This window comes from Eptatretus burgeri, chromosome 5, assembly GCF_056783735.1.
Source record: "Eptatretus burgeri isolate ZD-2024b chromosome 5, Ebu_testis_v1, whole genome shotgun sequence".
Taxonomy (NCBI): domain Eukaryota; kingdom Metazoa; phylum Chordata; class Myxini; order Myxiniformes; family Myxinidae; genus Eptatretus; species Eptatretus burgeri.
This window is the reverse complement of record NC_140965.1, coordinates 82,358,274-82,379,519: the sequence shown is the minus strand read 5'-3', so window position 1 is coordinate 82,379,519 and position 21,246 is coordinate 82,358,274. Positions and strand designations below refer to the sequence as shown.

The following is a 21,246-nucleotide window of genomic DNA, read 5'->3' as shown; positions in this document are numbered from 1 at the left end:
CAGCAAGTGTTACAAAAACTTCACCGCTGTATCATCAAAATTGACAGTTACCATTACCAACCAAAACGTCAGTGACGAATGGAACATACTTTTACGTTGCATCACTTCTCCAACATCATCAACGTCCACTGCTGGTATTTTGGGTGACGAATGTCTGTTTTGTAATAAGAACATCAAATGCCGACCAAATGGTAGCAAGGAGAAACCGGGAAGGATTGAGACAAAACAGGCCGAGAAGAAGATGCGAGATATATCAACAATGCTCAAGCTGCAAAAAGTCTTGGTGAAGATATCAGGGGTGGATCTGATTGCGAAAGAAGCCAAAGTACATCATTCATGCCGATCCGAGAAAATTAAAGCCGCCGACAGAGTGAGCGCAATGGAGGAGGATATACCTACTGAAAAGCAAGTCTCGAACGATGTCTTGGAATTAATATATGCATACGTCGAAGAACACGTAATCGAAAGGAAACGACCGGAACATATGAAATCTATTTTCGATCGATATCTGGATCTGTGTGAAGAATTTGAGTTGCAAAATCACATCACCGTGAATCAGTACTTTGGCGAAGTACTGAAGAAGAGATTTGCAGGCCAACTGATAATGAATTCATCAGCCAGCAAAAAATATGGTGTGATAGTCCATAGCACGGCCATTGATTATTCGTCAGTGGAAACAGTTTACGATTTCAAGTCATCACACGAAGGGCAGGTAACGAAAGCCGTTTTAGTGATGCGGAAGGTGCTGAAGTCAGTGAAGAAAGAGCCTCTCACCAATCCGCTCACAATTGACTCACTGAAAAAGGGTGAAGGTAATCCACCTGAATTGGTCGAGACATTTTACAGGGTCCTATTTGGTGGTCCCAATGTCAAAAAGCATTCAGAAGCTGTTAAACGCCGAGCTAATGCCGCCAGTCAAGATGCGCTCTTCATTGTATCAGGGGCCACCATGAAACCTGTCAAGCATATTCTGATCGCTATGGCGCTGAAGTCACACACCGGAAGTCACCGTGTCTTGACCATCTTGAATCGGCTTAGATACTCTATCAACTACAAGGCAACCGAAGAGCTGGAGACCAAATTAGCGTATTCCATTCTCGACAGGAAGCTCAATTGCCCGGATAGAGCTGAGGTGGATGAACTGGCGGGTCTGGCGTTTGACAATTACGACGAGGTCATACATACCCTTTATGGAGCAAACACATTGCACGATACCATGGGTATCTTTTATCAAACCATTCCCGCCTGGATAAGAGTACCCCTTGAAGAAGTGTTTCTGGAGGAGTCGATGCCCACTGTGTCGTCCCACAAACGGCGGCCAAGACGAAAAGTAAATGTCCAAAGTGCGGCACTGGAGCCATACCGGAAAAAACCCCACATGGACCGCTTCACGTACGAAAACATGGGTGTATTTAGTATAGCTGATAAGTCTTAAAACGCTAGAAAGTTGGACTTTATCTGGATGGCTGTATATGCTCTCGAGATGGAAAATATTCCAATGTGGGCCGGCTTCATGGGTTGTTTCCATGTTGACCACCTCCCTAAACAACGTGTCCTCTACATGAAAAACATTTCGGAGCCGCCGACGAGCAAAGATGTCATTGTCCAGACCCTCAAAGTGACACAGGCATGCGCTGCCGAGCTCGGGCAGAGGTATGGAGTCCTGACTTACGACTTGGATGTGGCAAAGAATGCTTTGAAAATCCAATCCACTGAAAGTCCAACATTTGATGATGTATTCATCCTGTTCGGTGTTTTCCATATCTCAATATGTCTATTCAGAGCAATAGGAAAGCTAATCAGTGAATCCGGAGGACCACAGCTCCTGGTTGATGCAGATGTCCTAGCATCTGGCTCAGTACGTGGCTTCATCGAATGCACCAACTACAACCGCTGCAAACGTCTGCACCCAATGTTTGCCTTGGCCTTGTGCGTTCTTCACTTCAGAGAATTTCTGACCACATACGAGAACTTCGACAAATTGGTTACTCCGATTCATTCCGTGGATATGACCAACGCCCAGTCAATGGACACCATGGCTGAATCTCGGGTCATTAATGCAGTACAAGATGAGGACGGGAAGTTGGTGCAGAGCAGACTAGATGGCGAGTTCGGCAAAACCGCGCAGTTTTGGTTGCAGTACGTTGGCGACATGGATTTGTTTCTAGTCATGTACAGAGCTGTCCGCACGAATGATGTTGACCTGTTCATCTGGGTGATTACACAGGTGACTGACGTCTTCTTTGCCACAAACCGCCACAATTACTCAAGATGGATGACGAAATATCAGCTTGATTTACTGAATATTGAGTTTACACACCCTGGACTGATGGAGATGCTACGGCAAGGGCTGTTTTTGTGTCGCAGAACAGAGAACCAGTTCAGCCGACTGCCCATAGACCTGACCCTCGAGCAGACGGTCAATTATGATGCTTCTTCAAGGCAGACGGGACTTACGGCATCAACCAACAGTTACAGCGGGCGCCTCCAGTGGAGCATCACAAAAGGGACTCGAGCTGCGCTCATCGGCGTTTTATTCGATATGATCGGGATGCTACGAACAAACGATGCATAGGCGGAACTGTCTGCAAGCCGCATACGGCAAGATAATACCGATCTACAGAAACTGATGTAGAGTATCCAGACATCGGCATACCCATTCAAACTTGATACTCTTGATCTGATCAACGTCAGTATGGGAAAAAGTGCGACCTCTGAAATCACCGACTCACTTCTAAATATCGCTCATGAAGGTCGCAAGCGACACATTTCATTCATCCAAGAATGCACTGAACACGCTGACAGATTTGAGAAGCCAATCTAGAGAAATCAACTCAAGACATTTTAAAATCAGGGAGCGAAGAACCCAAGGGCGCAAAATCCCATCGTCAGACAGCTTTGGTGTACCAGAGACATGTTCGGCAGAATAGCCATTGTCACGTCACAAAAGAAAGTCGATCTAGACTCTGGAGTACCTGCTTTCTCACCCTCTGACGCCAGTACCTGTCACAATGTACAAAACGGACGGAACAATAATGCACACAGAAAAGAGCGCCCTTTTCTCTGTACTTGAACAAAAAGTATCACAGCATGGAAGTCTACCAGCTCTTGATGTGCACGTTATTGACGATAACTACCAGCTCCGACTCCTCCCACAATCGCTCCCACCAACTTCTGGAGGGTTATCGCAATCAATTCTTAACGCTGTTGGTGCGTACCCATTCACGAGGGTTGATATCGTCTTTGACACCGAACAACCTTGGATTAAAGACTGTGAACGGGAAAGACACGGCGCTGAAGATGTATGCTACACGATCACTGGCCCAGATGAAATCCGCCCTAAGGATTTGAACAAGGCTCTGAAATCTACGTCATTCAAAAGCCAGCTACCGCGATTCCTTCTGAAAGATTGGGGAGACCAACGTCATTGCCCATGCGCTCTGTGACAAGGAAGTTTATATTGGAGTTGACGATGTCTGCGCACGCTTCGCTATGGAGGGCGGACAGATCCATAAGTCAAAAGTTGGAGAACTATGCAGCAATCATCCTGAAGGAGACACAAGAATCTGCCAGCACCTTATGCACATAAACGAGTCGTGACTGTCCGATAACGATAACGTGGTAATCAGGGCATCGGACACTGATATCCTCGTTATACTCCTCCATCACGTTAGTCGTTCACAAAACGACCCTCGGTGTATGGATGGAAGTTGGCACGTCAGGTCGAGGTGATGGAAGATATGTGAACGTATCCCGGATCGCAGAGGCATGTGGACCCTTGTTATTCGCCGCGCTCCCTGCATCCCATTCATTCACGGGGTGCGATTACACTCCAGCCTTCTCACGAAAGGGGAAAAAGCGCCCGCTCGCTATTCTGGAGAAAGATCAACGGTACCAGAAAGTCTTCGCAGAACTAGGTGGAGAAGCGCCCAATGAGACCGTGGTGCAAGCCATTGAAGACTTCACGTGTTTGTTGTATGGTGCCAAAAAGCCCTTGGCGCTGAACAAATACAGACACCGTGTATTTGAAATAGCGTATGCTCCCAAGGACCCTGCCAAACCATTCGCAAAAAATGAAAGGTGTTGACGCGAGTAGCTTACCACCTTGCGAGGCAGAGGTGAGACAGCAGATTGAAAGAACTGCGTTCATGGCGAAATACTGGCATGATGCTCACCTCAACAGTGTGACCAAAATACCGAGTAAGGGTTGGGAGTTGATTGACGGCACTTATCGTTTTGTGTAGTTTGAAGGCGACCAACTTCCAGACGATGTTATTCCTGAAAAGCAGAAGGAAGACGATGAAAATAGTGATGGTGATGATGAAAACGAACAGATAGATGAAAGTGCTTGGTTAGAAGATGAGGACGACTTGGATGACATTGATGATAGTGATGACACTGCTCAATGACAGCATACGCTTGTTCTTTTCAAGTGTCCGATTTGGGCCCTTTTCAGCACCTCCTCTAATTTGGGCCCTTCTTGTCTCGATGGGCCAAGGTAATTTTTTCATGAGCAGTGTTTTGGATGATTTGGACATTATAGGAGTATTCTAAGACCACTTTGGAGTTCGTGCTTAAAAGTTTTATTAAAACAAACTGGGGGCCCTTTTTGGGGCCTTCTTGTTCAGCCAAGCCTGCGTATTTTCATTCTTGAGTTGTCATTTCATGATTTCAGTTCAATAAATCGACGATTTCAATTTTCGTTTTTCTTGTGCTCGATAGTTTGATTAAAAGTATAAAAGGGGCCTTTTTCAGGGACCGAAAAACCTTTGAAGGCCATGGTGGCCGAACTCAAGAAACGGTTTATTTAGCTTTTCATGCCATAGGCCATCAAATGACACCTTGAAACCTTTCGTGCTCAATACTTTCATTAAAAGTCACTGGGCTCTCTAACTATAATTAACCTCTGAGGATCACGTGTTCGCCTCTAAAAGGAAAACTGCTCGGCGATCCAGCCTGGTCGGTGTTAACCACCCGTCTACAACAATTGGGTCAGGGGGATTAACCGAACGGGCCAGAGCCGTGACAATATTGTTGCGGTTCTAGGAACCAGCCCCAAAGGCAATTGCACACAACATACAGGTCCCTCAGTTGAGTTATTTCCATAGTACAAGTTCAGAGTAGTCCCCCTTGTATAATGGGTTGAATGTGATCGATTATGTTGGTAAAGTGTTAGATAGGTTTTTTCCACTTTTTCTCCCCATTTCTTAGTTTGATTGTAATTGTATCTCCTCTGAGATATTGTAAATATCCCAATTGTAAATCTCCTCTGAGCTTTGTGGAGCACGCTGCTCACAAGGGTGCTGGCTAATTTGCAAATCATGTCAAAAGCTCATTCGAATCACGCGCCAAGACCAAACTGTACGTCCGTGCAATTTTGATCCACCTTCAGGTTCTGCTCTTGCTGAACGGTTATAAAAAGGGCAGAAGGGCCGCTGCTGTGGTGCGTTATTTCTTGGCTTTGGTGCTCGTCCTGTGCTTGCTTCATCGGGCTTCACAAGAGAATGATCAGGGCTCAAACGGTGGTGCTAACTTTGGCAAGTCAGACCTGGGAAGCTGGCACATTGAGCGGACAGAGCAAGCGCAATAATTAGGGCTGAAGCAATGCCAGGCATACACACTCTTTAGAATTCTAACACAGAAGGCAATTTAACTCAAGCATCTATTCTTTGATTTCCTGATATATCATTCCACTTAAATGCAGGAGCTCGACAAGGCCTTTGCTGCCACCCACTGTCCTTTTAAGGGCACCGCCACCGATACGCACTTTCACAGTTTCCTCTTGCACCACATGCACTCTGAGCACCCACTGCACCTCGACGATCAAGCACCTTTAGACACCACCAGTATTCCTCCTTTTGAGCCCTCCCTTTAGAGTTTGGGTCACAGAGGCACAACTGCTCCATCTGGTGAGCAAAGAGGCCAATGACCTCATCCTTTCTCTCTTTCTACACTTATCTTCCCCTTCCACGGTTGGTATGATTGGGTACACATGTCTTATGTATAGCCGGTAGGTAAGGCATAAAGTTAAGTTCTGCTTCTTGTCCATTTTTAACCTCCGCCATCTTCGAAGATGGATGGAGATTACTGTTTTCACCCCTTTCTGTTTGTTTGTTTGTTTGTTTGTTTGTTTGTTTGTTTGTTTGTGAACAGTATTACGGAAAAACTCCTCGACAGATTTCGACGAAACTTGATGGGGCGGGTTAGGTATGGTCCAAGGATCATGCCATTAAATTTTGGACTTGGTCCCCCCCCGCAAAAAAAAAATTGGAGAAAAAAATGTTTGTTTTTTTTTGCATTTCTACATGTTTTAAGTGATTTCCACCCCCCCAAAAAATGTTTTTTTTACCCAGCCCCCCCCAAAAAGATTTTTTTTTGCATTTTTACATGTTTTAAGTGATTTCCACCCCCCCCCAAAAAAAAAATTGTTACCTCCCCAAAAAAAATTGTTAGAGAATTTTTTTGCATTTCTACATGTTTTAAGTGATTTCCAACCCCCCCCCCAAAAATTGTTAGAGAAAAAAAACATTTTTGGAATTTTTTTTAAACAAAATTTCGATTTTTTTTTGCATCTTTACATGTTTTAAGTGATTTCCAACCCCCCCCCCCCAAAAAAAAATGGAGAAAAGAACTATAACTCTGTCAGCACTGTTGACATCATATTTAATGAATAAGATACAAGGTTCACTTGATTGACCCAGCAGTATTGGCGGCGGAGGTTTTGCACTCTCCCAAGTGCTCCCCCACTAGTTCTTTCCTGTACTCACTTACATTCTTCATTGCTTGCGACCATTATCCTTACATACATTTATTTTTTGCCGCATTTCCCCCTTTTACCCCTCAGCGCGAATTGGGCTAAGGGGTATTGTCGTCACAGGCGTTGACCGGGCGTCCGTCCGGGCATCCGTCCGTCCGTCCGTCTATCAACTTTTGGTTTCCATCGATTTTGAGCAGAACGCCTTGTCCAATTAAATCCATTTTTGCAGGGTGTGTTGGAGTTGAGCAGAGGAAGGTTCCTTTCGAAAGTGGGCACGCTGCGATTTTCAGTGTAGCCGCCACGGCAGTCGTCTTGAAATTGGTTTTCGTCAATTTTGAGAACGGCTTGGCTTGTCCGATTAAATTAATTTTTGCAGTGTGTGTGTTGGAGTTGAGTAGAGGAAGGTTCCTTTTGAAAATGGGCGCGCTGCGATTTTCACTAGCCGCCATGGTAGCCATCTTGAAGTCTGATTGATTTTCGATATGACGTCCAACGTGCTCTAACTGACTGCATCATCGTGATATCACTGCTTCCTTTTACAATGCATGGGCGGAGGGGTTACGCCCGCTTTGCGGAGCTATTTTTATTGCTTGCTGGGGCATTAAAATGCTGCATAATCACCGTATCTTTGTGTTTCACATTGTCCCGTAAATAATAAATCAACTTTTGTTGAACTTCATTTCCGATCTGTCTGTCTTTTCCCCATTGGTCCGGTGCTGTTCACACCTAGGTTAGTCTGGCAGGTTATAATTACCCAATTAATTGGCTTTCATCCAAGTCCAGTATGCACGAGTAGTTACTCGGCCACCCCAGTTAAGATCCAATCAAGAAAAGCTTAGTGCCTAGCTGAGGGAGAGTCCCCTGAGAAGACCGCATGACCTCCAGTTAAACGGAAATTAGGACACTGGATCACATGGTTGACGCATTGGCGTTCGCAATTGCCAAGTAACCTACCGTGACATGAAGTTATTCATGCTCGGTGTCACAGGAAGTCTCAGGGGAACCGAGGATACCCCCTTGTTGTAGACCCGAAACCCGTGGCCGTAACAATATATTCAATTTTGAAGATCCAAATCCAAATCTGGATCCGATAATTTTTTTCAGCGATTCTTCACCATTGAGTGATGGGGCTAAAAACAATATCTGACACGATATCTCAAAAATATATGGACGGATTCAGACGAAACTTGGTGGACATGTTTGGTGTGTGACAAGGAAGAATTTATTCAATTTTGATGAAGATCAAAATCTGGATCTGGATCTGATAACACTGGACAACAAAAAAACTTTTCATCTGCCACCAAGGGAAATGCAGGTGTTCTTGGCTAAATCTAGGCCGCTGATTTCAAATCTGGAGTCAGAATTGAGCTAGCACATCAGGTTTTCAAAATATGTGTATGTATTAATGATACCCAGCATGCAATATTAGATACATTATTATTGCAGATTGCCACATTGTACATCTAACATCAGTGCTTGGTAATTACTTTCACATCATATTTAGATAACAATGATTATCTCCATGTATAATGTGTAGTATACAAACCAAGAACATAAACAAGTTGCAGAAAAATAAGTTAATAAAACAAAAGAACATGGTAAAGTTAGGAAGGGTGTAAACTTGAGAGGGAAATCTGCCTTATTGTAAGTGATTCAGAAACAACACTTCAAGTTTACACTCTTCCTTTCAATATAGTCAGCATAGGCACTGTTCAGAAGTGTGCGAGACACTTGCTCTTGTGTGTGGAATTGATCTCCCATTGTAGGAACCAGTAGTAATCACCCATCATGTTTGGGTTGAACTGGCCTTGATACCTAGTTTCCATGACTGAAATGTCTTGGTGGAACCTTTCACCATGCTCGTTGCTTACCTCACCCAGATTAGCCGGGAAGAAATCAAGATGAGAATGTAAGAAGCGCATTCTCAGAGACATCTTTCATTCCAATCGCTGATACATCTTTAACATGTCCACCAATTCCACATACTGTTCAGCTCTATGGTTCCCAAGAAAGTTCTGCACAACCGACACAAATGCTTCCCATGCTGCAAACTCAAATGGGTTCAGTTTATTTTTGAACTTGGGATCACACATCAGTTCTCGGATCTGGGGCCCAACAGAAATGCCTGCTTTGAGTTAGCATCAGTTTTCTCTGCACCAAACTTGTCTCTGAGATATTGGGGAAGCCATTACCATCGTGATCCGATGCCTTTCCAAAGTTTTTCATAAGGGTTAGGGTTCGTTAAAAATTGTCATGCCACATGGAAAATTTAACTTCAAAATTTATAACTTTGTCAGTTTTCATCCATTTAAAAAAAATTAAAGTGCATTCTAAAGCTCTCTTTATGAGAAATAATATTCTACAACAGTTGAATTGCTATAATTGAAACCAAAAACACAAAAAAAAATTATGATCACTCAAAATCACCCACCAGGACAAACTACTGTAATTGGACCATCTGTATAACTCGAAATCCTGACGTGCTGAGAAAATTCTGACTTCAGATTCAGAATCAGCATACTGGATTTAGTCTCGAACATACTGTTAGGGATCTGGAAACCATTTGCATTCAACATACCGATGTCCCAAAAGTCAGTTATGTCGTTAAGTATGTGTGTAGTCAGATCCCCTTTTCTTTTGTCTGGTGGGAGAATCAAAGGCGTGCGTTGCGATTTCTTTTTAGTTAGGATATTAAATCTTTACATCCAACGAACAGCCAACAACCATTCCATTCCCTATCACGATCCACTACCCACCCACTGTCTACAAGCACTCTGACTTGCCAAGGCAGGGTCTTGCAGCTGTTCCTTGCCGCTTCCACCAACGTTCCTTCCACAAACGTTGTAACTCTTGCACGACAGCCTGTGCAACATCGATACTGTTACTCGTCAAGTATGAACCCGCGTGGAAGACTGGCTGGGGTTTCCCGGCAGGGGCTGTTGCAGCATTAATACTGTTACTCGTCAAGTGTGGGCCCGCGTGGAGGAGTGTCTGAGGTTTCCCAGCAGGGGCCAAGGCCCCGCCCCGGAAAGGTGGGCCGTAGGACCTGTCCAATCAGAGGCGGACAGCAGGGTGTGTCCCCCAAAAAGGTGAATTAGAAGCTCCACAGTGTGTGATTTGTGGAAAAGTTCTCGGCAATCAATCTATGAAGCCAAGTCTATTGAAGCGCCATTTTGATTCTGTTCATCCTGAACACAGCGATAAGGACCATGATTTTTTTCGTCGGAAGGAAAATGCCATGAAAAGAGCACGCTTCGATGGCAGCGGCAGTTTTCAACAGCAGTCCACGGCAGCCGTAAAGGCATCCTACTTTGTTGCATTGCGAATTGCAGAACAGAAAAAAACCTCACACCGTCGGTGAAAGCCTCATCCTTCCCACCACAAAGGATATTGTACGTCTTATGCTGGGAGAACAAAGCGCCAAGAAGCTCAATTCTCTTTCGTTGTCAAACAACACAGTTCAGAGGCGCATTGAAGAAATGTCAACCAATATTCGTGGCCAGGTGGTGGCAGAAATCAAGGCATCTCCATGCGGATTTTCTATGCAATTTGATGAGTCAACTGACGTGGCAAATTGTGTCCAACTGTTAGCGTTCGTTCGGTACGCGCATAAAGCCAAGTTCAAGGATGAAATACTATTTTGCCACCGGCTTAAAACCACAACGAAAGCAAAGGACATTTTCGAAGAGGTGTCTTCTGTCTTTGATCAAGTTGGGCTGTCATGGGTTGATCTGAAAGGCTGTACTACAGATGGTGGTCCAGCTCTGTTGGGGTACAGATCAGGTTTCCAAACGCTTGTGAAGGCAGTTGCTCCTGAAGTGCGCGGCTGACACTGTACGATCCACAGCCACGCACTCGCAGCCAAGGCGCTCCCCAAGCCATTGACTGACGTTCTCTCAACCGTGATCAAAATTGTGAACCATGTGAAATCCCAGGCTCTCAATTCATGACTTTTCAAGAAACTTTGCGAGGATTTCGACTCCGACCATAAAGTTCTCTTATTCCACACTGAGGTGAGATGATTATCCTGTGGAAATATGGCGGAGCACGTGTTTGAACTGCGAGCTGAGCTTCGTGAATTCTTCGAAAACGATGGAAAACCAAAGACTGTCGATTTCATCGCTGCTTTGAACGACCCCGACTGGGCATTGCACCTGGCTTATTTGATCGACATTTTCTCTCAGTTAAACGCCCTGAACAAGTCTCTTCAGGGGACTGGCACAACTATCATTGACTTCATAGACAAGGTCAAGGGATTTCAGGAAAAACTCCGTCTGTGGAAGACGAATGTCGAAGCGGGAGTGGTGGTCATGTTTTCTTGCATGGCCGATATTCTTCAGAAGCGTGAAAATAATCCCCCAAGGGAGTTCATACAACTGGTAAAAGATCACCTCGCTTATTTGGATGAGGAATTAAATTCCTATTTTCCGGATCTCAAGGAACTGGATCTGAAAATGATTCGCAACCCATTTCGCATGAATGCATTGGATTTGCCACCTGGAACAGGACTGCAGGAAAGCTTGATTGATCTCCAGAACGACTCCACAGCCCAAGATCAGTTTGACGAGATGAATCTTGCGGACTTCTGGTGTGGAATGTTGGGGTCTTACCCTAAGCTAGCTGCCCTGGCTGTTCATTCGCTCATAGTATTCCCATCTACATGGCTGTGTGAAGCTGGGGTCTCGTCAGTCGTTATTCTAAAAACAAAACAAAGATCCCTACTGGATGTTAAACATGATGTTCGGTGTGCTTTATCCAAAGCAAAGCCTGACATCGACCTTCTTGTGAACAAGAAGCAGGCTCGACCATCCCATTGACTGGACATTTTACACAATCAAATAGGTACTTACTGTATCATTCTTTTGTTCAGATCAGATTGCTCAATGTCATAGTTGTGAATTGTTAGTATTGGTTGTGGCAACCACTCCAAGTCATTCCTCTCTCGTCAAAATTACGACCGAGGCAGACTGGTTTATATTGCTAATCAGTTAATCTCGTTAGCGACGTAAGTTTCCAAAAGGCCAGGATCCAAATTGTTACCCTCACCAGAGGAGGGCATTGCATTTGGGTCCGTTTGCTTGTATGTTTATTTGTCCACACAGAATGTGGTAGCATCGGCCACAAACGCCAGCTCGTGGAAGCCAGTAGTACACGATATCTTTTTTCAACCAGTACCTCTGTAAAGTACAGCATGTACAATTAGAATGCAAGTACAGGTAACGTACTGTGCTGGATTGTTCAACTCCCATGCCCAGTGGAAGGGTGATAACGTTGATAGTTTCTTAACGGAATTACGCAGTTTAGCAAACGACAGTGAATATGACAAGCTGGAGGAGTCATTAATCACAGACAGAACTGTGTGTGGTATCGTGGATGACACGGTCCGTGAAAAGCTGTTTCAAGTGGACCAGCTCACATTGGAGAAATGTGTCGAGCTTTGCAAAATTTGAGAACTCAGCGCTGAGCAAATGAAAACCATCACCCCAGCTATATCCTATGACGTCCATGAGGTCCAGTGGGCATGACCACCTCCGAGTGCTGGTGGAAGCAGAGTTTGATTTGGAGGGCCCCTTCATGGATGCCCTCACTGACGGCAGGGATGGTGACCTCGATTCGACGCAGATTGGATTCATCGGTGAGATCCCGGTGACCTTTAAGTTGGACTGTGGATATTATTCCAGAATACATATTTAAAAAGACTGCTTTGGTTGTAGACAAGAGTAATGTGATGTTGAACTCGTACTCAGGGCACCAAATGAGACCTATTGGACAAACAAAGGCTCGTGATACATTTGGTAAGGAAACATGCACACAGTTTAGTACAAGGTGAAGTGAAACCGATCCGAGGTAAGCAAACTTGTGAGCAAGTGGGCCTGTTGAGGAGAGAGAGGACTGTCGAAGAGGTGAATGCGTCAGGTCAGAGTCATAACTCATTTGAGTCAGAAATGATGATGCATCACGATCTTTTACAAGCATTAGGTCACCTAAAGAAGCACGAGTATGATATTTCACTTCGTGAGGGAGTTTAACCCAAGCAAAACCCACTCAGCAGAATCCCATACACGTTACGAGACAAAGTCAAAGCTGAACTTGAACACATGGAAACTTGGGGGGGGGGGGTCAGAAAATGTGTGAACGAGCCCACTGACTGGGTTAACTCTATGGGTTAACTCGATGACCATAGTAAGCAAAGCAGACAGAAAGGTGAGAATGTGCCTTGATCCGCACGACCTAATGCCACGATACAGAGAGAGCATTTTCCTTTGCTGACATTCGAAGAAATTGCAGCCCGCATGCCGGGGGCAAAGGTATTTTCGAAATTTGACGCTAAGAGCGGCTAATGGCAGCTCCCACTAAGAGACGAGAGCTCACGTTTGACGACGTTTAACACCCCATTCGGGAGGTACCCATACCTTGTTCTCCCATTCGGCATATCATCAGCGAGCGAGATTTGGCAGCATGCCATGTTAGATGAGTTTAGAAACTTGGAAGGAGTTCAAAATGTCGGGGATGACATCCTCGTATGGGGTGAGACCCTGGCCCAACACGATGAGAGGGTTATAAAGCTACTCGCACAGGTCAGGATGTCGGGACTGAAACTGAATACGAAGAAATCAGTCATGCGTACTGATAGAGTGGAATACCTTGGGCATGTCAATTCGAGCAAGGGCTTATCGCCAAGCCTTGAAAACGTCAGCTCAGTGCTTAGCATGCCATACCCCACGAGTAAGACTGAGATAGAAACATTATGAGGCATGGTCACATATGAATTCGTGGAAGTTCATCCCAAATCTATCTGAGGGAGCAGCCCTGCTCAGACAATTGACACAAAAGAACATAGCTCGGCAATTTGATAATAGACAGGAAAGATTGAGAGACAAGTTGAAGCGTCTTCTCACATCACCCCGGTGAGCTGAAACTTTACGATGTGAACATCCCTGTCTCCCTTGCTATAGATGCGTCGAATAACGGATTTGGTGTTGTGCTTCGGCAAACTGATCGCGCAGTCTGGATGTAGCCGAGCGGAATTATGCGCCCATTGAAAAGGAGTTATGCACAATATTGTTCACCTGTCGGAAATTGCACGACTCCATCTTCGGGCAGACGACAAGGATATACACCGAACACAAGCCGCTAATCGGTGTATTCCGAAAACCTCGACACAAGCTTCGCCTCTTCAATGCATTTGTTATGATATGACCTCGACATACAGTGAAAACTGGGCGGAAACACCACACACTCCATGTTCCCAGACTGACCCCCTACTCGAAAGCACACGCACCCACCCCGTCCGCAACACGACGATGTCGCACACGATTTGGCCGAGCAATCACGTCGTCAAAATACAACTCGCTACGACACCATCCCAACTCGACAGCCCATTACAACAAGAAGTGTCCCGACTCGTCATCGTGCCGACTCGTAAAATTGGCACGTGACCATTTCTTCGATCCGTTCATTATGACCTCAAAAGGCACACTTATAAAATATTGGGAAGACATGATGATGGGGGTAGAGGAGATAGAATTGTACTGCATGACCCCAAGCTGTTTTGTGTTATTAATGTTAATCTTAAATCTTAATACAAATTCATCACTCGGATCGTTATTAAACTTCGGGTATTGTTGTGGTAAAAGTTTGTTTTTCGACAACTTGTAAAATGGGAAGATGTAATGCATTGCGCTGGATTGTCATGAGCATGCCCCCCACGCCCCCCCCCCTTACGGAGCAGAAACAGAAAATAAAGACAGTGTGTCCTGAGACCTCAATCATAATTATCAGTGTCTGTGTCTTCTGTGCTCATCACAAAGCCTGGTGCTGGCTGGCTTCGTGGTTCGGGTGGCTGGTTTGGGATCCTAGGGTCCTGAGTTTGAGCCCCGTTGGCTGCTGAATTAACACCAGGTGAGGTCGACTTCATCCTTCATACATCCTTCCGAGGTCGGCGAAATGAGTGCCAGTGTACTGGTGGAGGGGCACAGCATCAGCGGCACAGCAGTGCTTCCAAGAAATGATAGCTACCAAACACAACTACAGAAGAGTGCTCTTCACAAAGCCTGGTGCTGGCTGGCTTCGTGGTTCGGATGGCTGGCTTGGGATCCTAGGGTCCTGAGTTCGAGCCCCGTTGGCTGCTGAATTAACACCAGGTGGGGTCGACTCTCAGCCCGTCATCCTTCCGAGGTCGGCGAAACGAGTGCCAGTGTACTGGTGGAGGGGCACAGCATCAGCGGCACAGCAGTGCTTCCAATAAATGATAGCTACCAAAACACAACTACAGAAGAGTGCTCGTCACAATTAATACCACGTGAACGTGTAATATGCCGAACACGTGGGATACATTCAGGTACGTCTATAAAATACGTACTACAAAACACAGACAAAACGAGTGTAAAACAACGTTTGGGATGTCGGTCCAGGGTCCTGACGACCACCGTCATCATGAGGATCCACCTCATGACATTACATAACAGTTGACTCTGTCTCACACTGTGCCGCTGGGACGGTCCGAATACTGTGCACCGAACAGGCCGGGACACGGTACAGGCCCCAATTCGCGTGCTTGCTGTGCGGAACGTACGTCACCAGGTCCAGCACGACGCGATCGCGAAAGAACATCGGACTGATGTTACCTGTAAAACGCATCTCCCATTGGACTCCAGTCTGCCGTAACCAACGCCATGCTCGTTCGCTCGTTCGTTTATTCGTTTATTCGTTCATTCGTTCATCTTCCCTGTGTTTTCCCACAATCGGTGACGATGATGCTCGTCATGCACCGTGTTAAACACAAGCGCGAGTTTCACTGAGCAGTTTCATCACGTCGTTGAACCACCCCGTGCTGAGAGATAGGAGCAACTTCCGTCAGGCAGATTCGACACACACCGGGGAAAAACAATGCAGCAGCAGAGCAGGTTTCCCAACTTGGCAAGGTAAGATAAATAAATACCTTCAGATCTAGTGTGCCTCGGCGAGCGAAGTGAGTCGAGTTAAAATCGGCGGTGTTCAGGCCCTGCCGAAGGCATGAAGGTCTCTGATGTATTCTGAGGTGTTTTAAGGAACTACTTTATAAGTTACAATTACTACACCGATCCAGTCGGTTGTTTTCGCTACAAAATGTTGAAATCCTGTCAGAAGATGATATATTAAATATTCCATGATGACGCAAGAATAATGGAGACCAAAGATCATTATTTGGGGGGTTTCTCAGATTCATGAAAATAAACTTATTTATTGTTTCCTTCCTCATATAAATTTATGCCATTTAATAAATGTGATTAAAAACAAGTTCGAATTGCGAACATACAGCGTGGGGAGTTCATTCGTACAACTCTCAGGTGAGCGAGAGCACGGACGACGGATTGGTTAAAAATTTGGTAACGTTTTCATCGCATCAGAAAAAGAAACCAGAACACCTCACAAGAGTGAGGCCACTTTCATATCATCATTTTTGCGCCTTAATTTTGCGTTGGGCATCGCCCAGCGCATTAAAAAAAATAATAATTTTTTGGAAAATGGGCCAAAAGGGCCGTTTCTCGGCCCAAAGGGCCATAATCTCACTTTGGGCTCAGTTACTGCCTGGGGAATGGTCTCTCGAATATACCTGTCAAGGTTGGTTCGGTTCCGTTCACGAATAACCAAGCAATAACAATTTTAAGAAAATGGGCCGAAAGGACCGCTTCTCGGCCCAAATGGCCGGAATCTCACTTCGGGCTGAGTTACTGCCTGGGGAATGGTCTCTAGAATATACCTGTCAAGTTTGGTTCGGTTCCGTTCACGAATAACCAGGAAATAACAATTTTAAGAAAATGGGCCGAAAGGACCATTTCTCGGCCCAAAGGGCGGGAATCGCACGCTGTGCCCAGTTACTGCCTGGGGAATGGACTCTAGAATATGGTCAGGTATGGGAGCATGTGCCAGAACAGCGCGTCGCTGCGTCCACTTTCCGCTGGTACTCCAGGGGCCTCCGTCTGGCCATCCCCCAGGCAGATGCCAGGCCCATCCCCATCTCCTTGAGATGATGGTCAACCTGCTGCAACCACGAGGCACGTGGTCGGCCCACTGGCCTCCTTCACTGATGAGACTCCCTCGCTGAGAGAATCTGGTGAGCAGGATCAGCGTCAGGAAAACGAGCCACAAGTCCATACAGCCCCAACTGACGCTCACGGACTATACAGGTAACAAATCTCATCCGAGTCTCTCTCAGCAACCGCTCGTTGGACACAAAATCCGACCAGCGATAGCCAAGGATTCTCCGAAGAGACCTGGTACCAAAGGAATAAAGTCTCCGTCTCAGATCCTTGGTCAGAGTCCAAGTCTCGCATCCATAGAGCAAGACTGGAAGTACCAAGGACCTGAAGACTCGGACTTTCATCCTCCCGCACAGGTACCGGCAGCGCCACACCCCATGATCCAGTGAATCCATGACTCCCCAGGCCCGACCCAGACGTCTATTGACCTCTGACTCGCAGCCAGCAGACATGAATATCACTGCCAAGGTAAGTGAATCTCTCCACGACCTCAACATCCTCACCACAAACAGACACAGACAGGACAGCAACATCCAAGATGTCACCGAAAGCCTGGATCTTAGTTTTGACCCAAGAAACCCGTAATCCCAGTGGCTCTGACTCCTCATTCAGCACCTCGAGGGCCCCCAAAAGGATGTCTAAAGTCTCCGCAAAGATGACTGCATCATCTGCAAAATCAAGGTCCGAGATCTTGACATTCCCAAACGATGCACCGCAACTTGATCTCTCTGACATCCTCCCTAAAATCCAGTCCATACAAGTGCTGAAAAGTGTGGGGGCCAGTACACATCCCTGACGAACTCCAGTACCAACTGGAAATAAGTCAGAGATGGCACCACCACACTTCACAGCACTCTCAGTACCAGAGTAGAGTTCAGACATCAGATCGATCAGTTTTGGTGGCACCCCACGAAGACCAAGAATCCTCCAGAGGACATGCCGATTCACTGAATCGAATGCTTTACAGAGATCAACATAGGCTGCAAGCAGCCCCTGCCGAAACTCTCATCTGCGTTCGGTGAGGACACGAAGGGCAAGGATACGGTCAATCGTTGACCTCTTTGGTGTAAAGCCTGACTGCTGTGGACGCTGGTGCTCAAGCAGATGGTGGCGAACCCTATCAAGAATTATCCGAGCAAAGACTTTGCCCGGCACTGAGAGCAGCGTCACCCCTCGGTAGTTGTTGCAGTCTTGGCGATCACCCTTCCCTTTCCAGAGAGGGACAACAAGGCCCCTCTTCCAGTCAGTTGGGATGATGCCTGTGTTCCAAGCAGAGCACAAAACTGCATGCAATGACACGAGTGCAGCATTTCCACCAGCCTTCAGAAGTTCGGCATGGATGCCACAGATCCCTGGAGCTTTGCCCCGTTTCAACTGGTTCACCGCAGCCCGTGTTTCCACAAGCGAAGGTGATGATGTAGATAGTTTTTTAATCCATACTTTGATGAAATCAGCGTAAAAACAGCGAAATCAGCGAAATCAGCCTGGGGAATGGTCTCTCGAATATACCTGTCAAGTTTGGTTCGGTTCCGTTCACTAATAACCGAGAAATAACAAATTTATGAAAATGGGCCAAAATGGGCCATTCCTCGGCCTGAAGGGCCGGGATCGAAACTTTGGGCTCAGTTATTGCCTGCGCAGATGTGTCTCGAATATACCTGTTAATTTTCATCGAATTATGTTCACGAATGATGGAGAAATAGACGTTCAAATGAACTGGAAGAAAGAGTGGGGCAAGATGATCCCTGGGGCATGATGATCACCCCCCTCTCACGACTCCAATAAAGCTCGCATTGGACAGTGGAGCCACTCAACGATAGATCGATTAACTACAATTCCACCGTGGAAGGCGCATGACGAGAAAAAACGCTGCGTTCGTTTTATAAGAAAAACATCATTTTTCTCCTGAAAAAGGAAATTTTTGAATCATCGGTGAGTACGTATTATCTCTCTGAATAAGTGTAGTAGGAATGGTATCTGTATATAGGTAGATACGTAGCTTATATGCCAATATTGTTGTGTGTATGCTTTGCCTAGCTCATTGCTATAATTTATGAATGCCAGACGATTTTGTAAGAATGGCGGCGGTGGGGCAGGATGAGCACTTGGTTGTGGGGCAAGTTGATCACGTGATCATCTTGCCCCACACCACGATCATCTTGTCCTGTTTCACCCGTGAGAAATGCAATCGCCGCCGAGACGGAAGCCAGAAAACAACTAGAGCAGAAAAAGAGCGATGTCAAGGCCCGTAGAGCCGCCAAATCTGCCCAGACGAAACCTAAAAAGCTGTTCAAGGAAACGAAATCACGAAAACGTGTAGGCCTACAGTTAGACAGCGAATCATCGGATGATGCTGATGCTGGTGATTTCCAGCTTCGAGACGAAGATTCAGAGCCAGATGACAATAATGATGTTATTGAAGGAGACTTTGTAATTACAAAAATAGATGGGAAAAAAGTGCGATCAATTCTGTACATAGCGCGTGTAGAGGCAATCGATGACGATGGATATGAGGGAGTCCCTCTCCGCAAAGTACCTTCTCATATGAACTTCGATCGACCTACGTTCATCGTGGACAAGACAAATTGTGGGACTTTTTCCAAGGAGGACATCATTAAAAAATTACTTCCACCCGAATTTTTAAAGAGAAGCCAGAGAAAATAAAAGCAACTGGTATCCAAAGTTGATCTCAGTCAGTGGGAGTTGCGAATTTAGACATTAAGACTGGAACACAAAGATAAATGACATGAAAATGGATGTTCGTATCCAGTTGTGTATGGGACAATGTTTTGGAAATATTATGTTGGTATCCTCGATGGATATATATATATATATATATATATATATATATATATATATATATATATATATATATATATATATATATATATATATATATATATATATATATATATATATATCGAATTATTTTCCGTTCATGAAAATTCTAACACATCGCTTATTTAGACTGACCTCATGTTTCCTTAGGACCGTGATCATCTTTCCCCATAGTGATGATCGACTTGCCCCAGGGGTGGGGAAAGTTGAACATTTCGACCACACATTTTGAATTGCCTTTTATAGACATTCAACGATCTCTAATATTCTCGAAATTGTGAAGTAACTTGGGATGATAGATGGACTAACGAATGGCAATTGAATGGTGTTTGGCTGGCAAATCATCTGACGGCAAAACGGACAAAACCAAAAAAGGGACCATCTTGCCCCACTCTCCCCAACACAAGAAAAGAGAGAACGCGAGTGGCGCTTAGACCCCGTGGGGTGGAAGACCCCACGAGGTAAAAAAAATCCTTTATATTTGCAAGACGAGCTAAGTATTTATAAGAGTTATCCATGAACAATCTATCAGGCTTAATAATAAAGAACCAAGGAAGCACACACACTCACACACATACAGTACGTGTTTGTATAGTCCTGTCGGACCCCGCGATTCACGAAGGATATCTTCCTGAAAAATGCCGCCAATGTCAGGGCATTGGTTTATTTTATTATTTATTATCTTGCCAAAACGTAGTTTTTGCAAGATATGTTAGTCAGCCTGTATGTTTTTTTGTTTGTTTGTTTGTTTGTTTGTTTGGCTGTAATCACGTATAAAAAATTCTGCAGAGCACAGTTATCATTGGAAATTTTTGTAACTTCGCATACCAGAGGCCTATAGAGGTCCCTTTCAGTGCACAAAATTTTGAAGGTCAAGGTCAAAGGTCAAGGTCACTTTGTCGCAAATCAGGGGAGTCGACGAAACCCTTATTTTTTGAGTAATTTTGATCGGATCGTCTTCAAACTTCATGGGAATATAGGTCATGGTCTGGCGCTCAGCTGATTAATTTTTGGTGGCGATTGGCCTTGACCTTCATGATTAGCGCCTGAGGTCAAACATATTTGACCCCAAGGTCAAATTTTCAAGTTTTAGAAACCATATCGTGTAGTACCTCAAATTGAACACCTCGATGAGTGCTTTCTAGATATTCTAGATATTCTAGATATGTCAAATAGGCAAACGCATATTTTTCATGGTTACTCTGTAGAACGATTCTCATTGGCAGATATTATGGCAGATATTCTCTCGTAGGCAGATATTCCTCAAGGAGTCGCTCCTGGTGGATAGCAGCTCTGTTCACCTCAGTGTGACCTTAAAGAAGTCACATGTGGTCACCTTTTGGCAAGATACGGGTCACCCTGTGGGTGACATTAGTTTTTTATTTTTATTTATTTATTTTTCTGTGGTCTCGGCTCGTGGAAGAGTGATTACACGGAACAAATCAGGATACAACATAACAAAGGGAACATCAGGAGAAAGTGGAAACACCAAACAGCAGGGCAGAGGGAGAAAGTAGACAGAGATGCACAAACAAGGGATGCACGTAGTGATGAGGGGCAAGGGGGAACCCTTTGCAGTTACAAAGGGTGGACAATATGGATACATGAGCAAAATTGTGTTTGACCAGT

At 45.3% G+C, this 21,246-nt stretch overlaps 2 protein-coding genes across 3 annotated transcripts in view; one reads left to right on the top strand and one right to left on the bottom strand.

The window, feature by feature from the left end:
• Window positions 1-15,555, bottom strand: part of VPS16 (VPS16 core subunit of CORVET and HOPS complexes) — a 78,056-nt gene extending 62,501 nt beyond the window's left edge. The window contains exon 1 of one of the 2 annotated variants that reach the window (XM_085882663.1): window positions 15,385-15,555. In XM_085882663.1, coding sequence (XP_085738789.1) covers window positions 15,385-15,434 — 50 coding nt within the window. In that variant the 5' untranslated portion in view covers window positions 15,435-15,555. Of the gene's footprint in view, window positions 1-13,170; window positions 13,239-15,384 lie in introns of those variants that run through there. The other variant, XM_085882662.1, reaches the window with a different exon arrangement.
• Window positions 15,556-15,647: 92 nt separating this feature from the next.
• Window positions 15,648-21,246, top strand: part of LOC147026833 (G protein-signaling modulator 2-like) — a 109,012-nt gene continuing 103,413 nt past the window's right edge. The window contains exon 1 of the mRNA XM_085882670.1: window positions 15,648-15,681. The gene's annotated coding sequence lies outside the window, so the exon portion shown is untranslated. The remainder of the gene's footprint in view (window positions 15,682-21,246) is intronic.